We start from the raw sequence: 9,318 nt of genomic DNA, 5'->3' as shown, positions 1-9,318 counted from the left end.
CTCCTTTGACTCCCTCTCTCTTTTATTGGTTGGATTTTCTTTTTCTTTTTTTTGTTGTTTTCCTTATCCTCTAATCACCACCTACTACATGTGTGTGGGGGTGATGGGGGTGGTGATTGGAGGGGGTCTCCATCACTCTTCATATAAGAAACTACATAGGAAGTGAAAAGTTTGATGATATAAAAACAGAAAATTACTACTCAGTGGTACTTTCACAAAATTATTACTCATATTCATACAAAAATTTAAAGACTTTATTTATTAATATTTGTAAAATTTATCACTCATATGTAATTAATTTTTAAAACATATATATCCCCAAATAGAAAAGGTCATATATACCAGCCCTCTTAAGCAAATAAAAAGCATTTTTTGGCTATCAACTCGTACTTGCAGATGAATAGCTAGGAATCATTTTTTCCAGAGGATCACATTAACACAAGCAAGTCATGTTACAATAAAACAACTATAACAAATAAAGCATTCATTAAATACTCAAAAAGAATCAAGCATGATGCCCCTGCCATCAAAAGAGATAACAAGAATCAAGCATGATGCTCATCATCAAAGGAGACACAATTCAAACAAAAGTTCACATTGGAGTCCCCAGATTTCATATACCAAGAAAGAGTTTTAAGGTTACAAAAGTCGATCTATTTATCTATTTGGTTGAGCTTGCCAAGACCGTTGCAACGAGCACATACAATCTGAGTCTGGTCTTTCCGAGCTGCATTTGCCCTCAGGGTAACACCAGATCGCCTAACAAAACCTGCACCGTCGCATTCAGGGCATCTACAACAAGAAGCACGCAACAGTTGGCACTTCATAAAATATTTACAAATATCGGAAAGAGAGTTAATAAAGAGAGAATAAAAATTACAAGTCCTTGCGGGAGAAGAGGATAGGGAAGGCAGTTCCGACCAATGCCACTGCAACTGCACCGGCAATCAGATAGGATGTGCCATCAGCCGATACATCTCCAACTGCAGAGACCACCGTCAAAGCTCTGTTCTTGTTCTTTTTCTCATTCCTTTTCCAAGATGCAACTTTCGAACCCAATGTTGTCGACCCAGTTGAGAAGCTGGAGAGAGATGGATACCAAGCTGCTTGCTTTTGTGAATGCACTGAGGATAGAGTCTGAAGAGAAGCAATTGAAGCCATTTTTTGAACTGCCAATTAGTTTAGTCTCTTTGGAAGTAGAGATGACACAGTTGCAGATTTTCTATGGTCCCGTCTAGGAATCAATATTGTCCATAGATATGCATCATAATATTACTGGATAAGGCCACATCACAACTCAAGAGTCTTGTGTTTTTCTATAGATAAGGATGGCCCCACCTACCATTCAGCCCAAAACCAACTTGCTTCTCTCATATCTGACCATGAAATTCCACATTATTTTCAAAATGGGCTCTCCCCCACCTAAGAACAACAGTTTGGATAATATGACCATCATTACTCAAAATAACTCTCAAAGTTTGATTTCTAAAACAAGAAAACACAATATCTAAAAATCTATCCCAAAGAAATATAGTTCCTACATTTTGTTTTCCAGGTTTACAATCAGAAGAAGCAGTAGGCTCTTCTTGGAAGCTAATCGAATCTATGGGTTTCAACATTGTTAGTGCTTGGAGGTAAACGCAAATTTCCAATCAATTAATGACAAGGTTGATAAAGAAAAAATGAGAAATCAAGCACTTTTATGTCCTAACTTCTTGACATCAGAGTAGAGAGAAAAAGGAAAAAAAACAATTACAACAGTGACTGGTGCATTAAAAGTATACCATTCAAGCTAATAATAATAATAAGACACATTTGGACATGTATATGATATGTGTTGGGAGTGTCTGACATGGATGTAACACCTTCCTACAAGTGTATGTTCTTAGTTTTCAATGCATCTAAATAAACAAGAACATATTGATATCTCACATTTGGATCACATATCCAAGATAACTAATTTGTGCTTGGAGGCGTGGATGGTACACGTACTCTCGAATGGATGGCCATGGCTCCATTGCCAACTATAAATTCCTGACTAATGAAAGATTAGCGATCGATTAAGACAGCTTTGTTTCAAAAAGCCAATCACATGGTTAAAAAGGACAAGAAAAGGACACATCCCCAAACTATAGAGTTTTCATAGTTAAGTGATCAACTAGACAACTTTGTTTCAAGAAGCCGATCACATGGTTGAAAGAAAAGAAAAGGAAATATCCCCAAACATGTAGGCCAGCAACTCTTAAACATGGGTTAGTGAGACACCACTATAAGAGACAAAAGTCAGTTGCCCAGAGAAAAACTTACATTAGACACCTACGATTCAAAATAATCAACAAGTTAACAATTTTTGTGCTCAATGTTAGAAGTTCCTCATCGAAAAGCCACTCAAATGGTAGAGAAAACCAAAACAAACCTAGCACCAACAATTATGAAAGATTGGTGTTGTGCATTGAACACAGCCACCAAGCAATAATATCACCATGGCAGAGACATGGAATGAAAACAACCAAAACAAATTTATTAAGATCTAAACAAGTTATAAGAAAGGGCAAAATTAATTAAGATTTAGAATTCAGTATACTGAAAAATTTAGTAATGGAATATAACTAGTCTTTAACATTGAAGCAGGCACAACAGTACACTAGGGCCATTACCTTCATAATATCTGAAGGGCACCTCTATGTGCACAACCCTCTTTCTTCTTTGTCATGGACAAACAAGAATCTTCTAGCAAATTCTTATCTACTCAACAAAAAATTAAAATTGCAGAAATGTCTCCAAATATTTCTTTCCAATGTGTATATGCAGCACACAGACAAGACAATTTCCGGGCTCTTCCTCCCTTGACAATCACCTTCTTGTTACTCTCTGCTGTCATCAAAAGCTCAACGGTGAGTGTGCCTCCTCGGTGGCCTATAATCGACAATGGAATGGGAACGACTTCGCCTAAACCCAATTTCAAGTCTAAAACGAGATGATGCAAATCTAAACCTCCTAAAGAATGAGAAGAAACCACGAACAGCTTGACTCACTCCACTCCTCTCCCTTTCTCCGTTTTCATTGGCTGCCCATGCAATCCTCCTCGGTGCACCACCAGCATTGAAACCACCATCCATCTCCGTGTACACAACGGGGAGCTCGCGTTCAGCAGCTAACCTACCACCTGTGAATCTCCCAACAGCAAACCCACCACCAGGTAATCTCCATATAGTCAACCCAACCGAATCTTCCTCATTCGAACCCATCAAATTCTCGGTTACTGGTGCATCTGCAGCCAATTCATGGCGGCAAACAGGGCAAGAATTCCGAATGGAAAGCCATGGTAGAATACAATCCGAATGATAAATGTGATTACACGGCATTTCACGAGCCTCGGTGTCGATTTCGAAAGGTTCTTTACAAACTGCACAATGTGAATCGATCACCACATGGCTAGAACCAATCTTGATTGTGGGTAACGACTTAATCGAAGCTTTTGAAGCAGGAGAGTGATCAAACCTCCCAATCCCATTGATTTCAAGATGGGTCAATTGATCGAGAAGACGATCAAACCCTGAACCCATCAAAAACTCAGACATGCTTGCTGGTAAGGGCCTAATACCCAAACCAGTTCCATCATCATAATACAATTCGTAACTACCCCTTTCTCCACCAGCTTCGCCGCCGCGGAGGACAATAACGGGATTGAAAGAGGACCGTTCGCCGCCTCCATTCCTCCAGTGGCGGCGGACTCTCGGAACTGAATCATGACGAGATTGACGGCGGGGATCGATTTCTTCCAAGAATCCACTTCCGCAATCGGGACAGAGAATTGTGTCCTGTGTCTGAACCCTAACAAAATTGTTGCATCTGTAACACCAATACGACGATCCAGATGACTCCATTATCGAACCCAACTTCAAGAAAACCCTAAATTTCTTCAATTTGACCCAAAAAAATTACAACTTTGAATCATTTTCGTCCATGGGAAAGCAAGAACATTGATTCAATGCTCATGAATTAGGTATTTTGAATCCGATAAAACCCTAATTAGCTGGGCAACATGAAGATTGTGGTTTGGAAATTGGAGAAAGAAAGAATTGGGAGAGAGAGAGAGAGAGTTTTTGAAGCTTTGGGGGATGACACTTTTAACGGCAACACCGAGTCGTCAGTGGCTTGATCGAACGGTTTTCTCGGCTAAAGTTCGAACCGTAACAGTTGTATTTTACACGTGGCAAGATGTTATTGGGGTATTGGGTAACTGCGTTGCAGGCTGGGGTCAGCGGTCTGTCTGAGCCAAGTTGGCGAGAATGAAGATCCCTCCTTCCATTTTCTCATTATTATTTCTACTGGCAAGTTTATTGGTCCATTTTTAAGTTCAATTTTGATAAGTTAAATTGTTCATATTTTAAAATTTATTCAGTATATTGTATTTATAAAAAATTAAATTGATCAGATATCAGAAAGTATGTGTTCGGAAAACTGTTTATTAAATTCTTTAAAAAAATAATTTTTAGTTCGAGTTTTCCGAACACATACTTTCTGATATCCGATCAACTTGATTTTTTATAGGTATGATATACTGAACAAATTTTAAAATATAAACGATTCGGATTATTAAAATTGGGCTTAAAAGTGAGCCCAATAGACTTGTAAGGAGGGAATCATAACTCAACTTTTCTTTAAAATACAATGTTTTCCCAATTTTGATATAATTTCATCTTTCACCCCACTACCCTCTTTAAATTTGCATTACACTTACACCTCTATAATCTATTGCAGGTAGTTATATTCATTATTAACTAGGCAAAATTATTAATTTTGTACTAAAATTCCTAATTTTCCCATAAGTTTATTTTGTCATCTGTTTAAAAAAGTTAAATGTTAGTATATTAATTTTTTATTCCAAAAAAATAGAATAAAATTTTAAGTAACCTTCCAAACACAATAACCATACCCATGTGATTGCAAGTAATAAATGCTTTTGTGCACAGAAAGGTTTTTTTTTGGGAAAGAAAATATGTTTATTTGTAAGGGAGAGAATGAGAAATAAAGATAGATAACAATGCCCTGTTTAGTACAATTTTTTTTCAACTTATTTCAATTTTCAGTTTAATTTAAGCTATTTTGATGTGTTTGGTTTAGTTTAACAATGCAGCTTATAACTTTTTGTAAGTCAGAAATCAGCTTATTCTTTGAGTGGAACAGGAGAAGCTTAATTTATAAGTTAGAAATCAGCTTATGTTCATAGTTATAAGCTATAAGCACTTTCCCACAGTTCTACTAAACAGGGCCAATAATAACTATCAGGAGTACAGGACTATCAAATTTCACTTTTAAAAAAAAAAATCATTTTTATTACTATTATTAAATGAGAGCTCACTATATATATTTTTTTTTAATTGCATCATAGAATTTTTTTATGAAAATATATACAAAAAAAATAAAGAAAAATTAGTCTAAGATCTCTCTATCATTTTTAGTCATGGAATAAATTCACAATATTATTTTTTGATATTTAAGGTCCCTCAACCCACATGCATCTATCACGGAGAAATTTGATATTCATAAAATATTTCCCAATTTCTATATACTGGGAATCAATCAACCATAAAAAAAGCAGAGTGAAGTCGACCTGATCTAATCTGATCATCGGAGGTAGGAGAGAGAAGAATGGCATCGTTATCAAGCAGTGGACTGACATTCAAGCTTCATCCACTCGTAATCGTCAACATCTCTGATCACTACACTTGTCCTAAGTTCCAATCATAACCACCTCACGCTGCTGCCAACGGTGGCGAAGCAACCACTTCGTTTCCCTCGCCGAAGGTCTTTGGCTACATCATCGGTGTCTAGAGGGGACGCACAATCGAGATCTTCAACAGCTTCGAGCTCCACTTCAATCCTTCTACCCATTCTCTCGATCGACTCTTCCTCAAGAAAAATCAAGAACTTTACAAGAAAGTATTTCTCAATTTCTATATATTGGGATGGTAATCAACTGGAAGTGAAAGCCCAAGAAGCAGATATGCAGATACACAAAGCTTTGATGGATATTAATGAAAGCCCCGTGTATGTTTTTCTCAACCCTTCTTTGCCTTTCCTAGAGAAATTCTTTGCCCAGAGAAATCCTCCAGAGAATTTCTCTAGGAATTTCCCAGAGAAAATTAAAATTTCTCTGAGTACCAAAGAAATCTAGAAAGAATCCAGTCTGAAGAAACCAGAGAATGAATCTGAATCTAGTGTGAGCTATGAAACTTATGTATAGTTGGTATAGATCTTTGATAATGGTCTTTGATAATTGCAAGCTCCTCACTACCTGATAAGCCCATAAAACCTTGTTGTCTTCAATTTTTTTTATCTCGATCTATACAGTCTTCTTCTCTTCTTCTTGTTCAATTCTCTATCTCTCATACAAATTCACAGAAGTATGTACAAAGCAGCTAGCATACCAATAGAGATATCTTTGACCCCAATCTATATGCTTGCAATGCTATACTAGGTATATAACTTACAAATTGATCCAACCAAAATTAGCTAACATGAAGATTACCAAATATACTGAAAATGCTTTGAAAGTCAACCCCGACCTTCCTCTTGGTAATTAATATCCACTAAATGGGTACCTTTATAAAAGAAAATATGCATTCTACAATGACGTCTTTAATTTTACATTATTTACAAAATAACAAAAAATACCTTACCGAAGCATTTATTGGCAATAGAGAGATTTTTTCTACTTAAAGATAATAGATCAATCATCAGGGGATCACTCTTAAACAGACAAGAATCAACTTAAGAGTATAGTTGGCTTATTAAATAGAACTACAAATAGTAGGTTAGTTCCTCTACTTCATTGTAGAAGTGGATTTCACCTTAATGTTTGAGGGAAATGCTGATTTTAGTGACTCACATTAGCAACAAATTGTGTAAAGAAAATTTGTGTGGCTTCGTGTGGCTCTATCCAGAGAAAATTGTGTAGAGAAGATTTTTGTGGCTCTATTCAGAGAAAATTGTGTTAGAAAAAATTTGTATGGCTCTATCTAGAGAAAATTGTGTAGAGAAAATTTGTGTTTTTTATCAAGCCAGAAAAAATTAAATAAAAGACAAAAAATTAATTTTCTCTGGTTGTTCAATTTTCTTTAAATTGAACTTTTCTCTGTTTGTTCAATTATCTCTAGATTGAATTTTTCTTTGGTTATTTAATTTTCTCTGATTGAAATGTTCAATCCACGTTTATGCGCTCCAAGTGTTTGATTATTTCTTTTCAACCCCTACCAAATTTTTCTGGTTTAAACCAGAGAAATCCTCTGGTATGGATTGAATTTCTCTGATTTGGAAATTTATAGTTTGTTTGTGTATATTTCTTGGTTTCAATGCTCACCAACCCTGATGTGCAATGGTTTGGTTTTAAGTAAATTTTAAGCTTATCATGAGATTATAGATGTTTAGGGTGTGTTTGGTAACGTTTACGTTTTCAGTTTATATTTACAAAAATTTTATAAACTGATTTTTGTTTATTTTTTGAAAAATATAAACTATAAACGCGTTTGGTAATTAACAATATGTTTAAAAAAATTTAAAAATATAAAAAAGAGTGAGAAATGGCAAATGGTGGCAAGTGGCGGCGGAAGACGGTGGTGGCAAGTGGTGACGGTGGGTGGTGGGTAGCTGGTGGTGGCGGGTGGGTGGTGGTGGTGGATGGGTGACGGTGGCGGGTGGTAGCGAGTGGGTGGTGGTGGGTGGCGGATGGCGGGTGGTGGTGGGTGGCGGATGGCGGGTGGTGGTGGGTGGTGGAGGGTGGGTGGTGGTGGCGGGTGGTGGTGGAGGGTGGGTGGTGGTGGCGGGTGGGTGGGTGACGGTGGTGGGTGGTAGCGAGTGGGTGGTGGTGGTGGTGGCGGCGGATGGGCGGCGGTGGTGGTGGCAGGTGGGTGGCTGATGACGGGTGGTGATTTGTGGTGGGTGGTGGCGGGTGGGTAGTGGGTGGTGGGTGGTAATGGTAGGTGGGTAGGTGACGGTGGCAGGTGGTGGGTGGTGGCGAATGGGTGGTGGTGGTGGTGGCGGGTGGTGGGTAGTGGTGGCAGGTGGGTAGCGGATGGCGGGTGGTGGCAGGTAGGTGGCGGGTGGTGGTGGTGGTGGTGGTGGTTGGTGGGTGGGTAGGTGAGTGGGTGATGGTGGTGGGTGGTAGGTGGTAGTGAGTGAGTGGTGATGGTGGTGGCAGGTGGGTGGCGGATGGCGGATGGCGGGTGGTGGTGGGTGGTGGCGGGTAGATGGCGAGTGGTGGTGGTGGTGGTGGTGGGTGGGTGAATGACGGTAGCGAGTGGTAGATGGTAGCGAGTGGGTGGTGATAGTGGTGGTGGTGGGTGGTGGGTGGTGGTGGCAGGTGGGTGAGGGGTGATGATGGTGGTGGTGGTGGTGGTAGTGGATGGGTGGGTGACGATGGCGGGTGGTAGGTGGTAGCGAATGGGTGGTGGTGGTGGTGGTGGCGGCAGGTGGGTGGTGGTGGGTAGTGGGTGGTGGTGGCGGGTCAGTGGCAGGTGGCTGGTGGTGGTGGGTGGCTGGTGGTGGATGGTGATGGCAGGTGGGTGGTGAGTGGTGGTGGCAAGTAGATGACAGGTGGTGGTGGCGGGCGGTGGATGGTGGTGGCGGGTGGTGGCGGGTGGATGGCAGGTGGCTGGCGAGTGGTGGTGGTGGTGGTGGCGGCGAGGGGTGGGTGGTGGTGGCTAGTGGGTGGCAGGTGAGTGGTGTCTGGTGGGTGGCTAGTGGGTAGTGGTGGCGGGTGGTGGGTGGTGGTGGGAGGTAGGTGGTAAGTGGTGGTGGCAGGTGGTAGTGGGAGGTGGGTGGTGGCTAGTGTTGGGTGCTAAAAAAAAAAAAAAAACTGAAAACTCAAAATGAAAACACATTTTTTGGCCAAATTTATAAACTGAGACCACTGATTTATAAATCAAAAATTTTACCAAACAAGTTTTTATTTGAATTTTTAAAATTTTTGTAAATATAAACAGAAAACTGAAAACGTAAGTGTTACCAAACAGCACCTTAGGGTTTGAAGGATTCTGACTTGTTTGCAATATATGTTAAAAGAGTTTAAATCCAGTGAAATTTTAATTTTCTTTGTCATATTTGGAATTTTCTCTATAATGTGTCTAGAGAAATTCTCAAGATCGAAGTTGAAGAACTTTAGACATTATAAAAATATTGAGTGTCATTTATGCTATAAAATCTTAATACTAGAGATCTTAAAAAAAAATTCCCCAAAAATAAAGAAATAATGTGATAAAAATAATATATTTATATAACACATCTCAAACAAACCCTTTATATTGTAATTTACTC

At 39.3% G+C, this 9,318-nt stretch overlaps 1 protein-coding gene across 1 annotated transcript; it reads right to left on the bottom strand.

Annotated features, from left to right (window-relative positions):
• Nucleotides 1-1,030: 1,030 nt before the first annotated feature.
• LOC114316839 (E3 ubiquitin-protein ligase RDUF2) lies at nt 1,031-4,303 on the bottom strand. Its single transcript, XM_028263522.2, has 2 exons — nt 2,658-4,303; nt 1,031-1,422 (listed from the first exon to the last, which is right to left on the bottom strand). Exon 1 carries the CDS (start codon nt 3,885-3,887, stop codon nt 2,889-2,891), a length of 999 nt encoding a protein of 332 aa, XP_028119323.2. The 5' UTR covers nt 3,888-4,303; the 3' UTR covers nt 1,031-1,422; nt 2,658-2,888.
• Between the last annotated feature and the right edge of the window lie 5,015 nt (nt 4,304-9,318).

Source organism: Camellia sinensis, chromosome 3 (genome assembly GCF_055761805.1).
Source record: "Camellia sinensis isolate YWXY chromosome 3, ASM5576180v1, whole genome shotgun sequence".
In the NCBI taxonomy this organism is placed as follows: domain Eukaryota; kingdom Viridiplantae; phylum Streptophyta; class Magnoliopsida; order Ericales; family Theaceae; genus Camellia; species Camellia sinensis.
This window is presented reverse-complemented; position numbering and strand designations above follow the sequence as displayed.

Coding starts and splice junctions, on each gene's coding strand:
- LOC114316839 (XM_028263522.2), bottom strand. CDS start 3,887: ATGGAGTCATCTGGATCGTCGTATTGGTGTTACAGATGCAACAATTTT.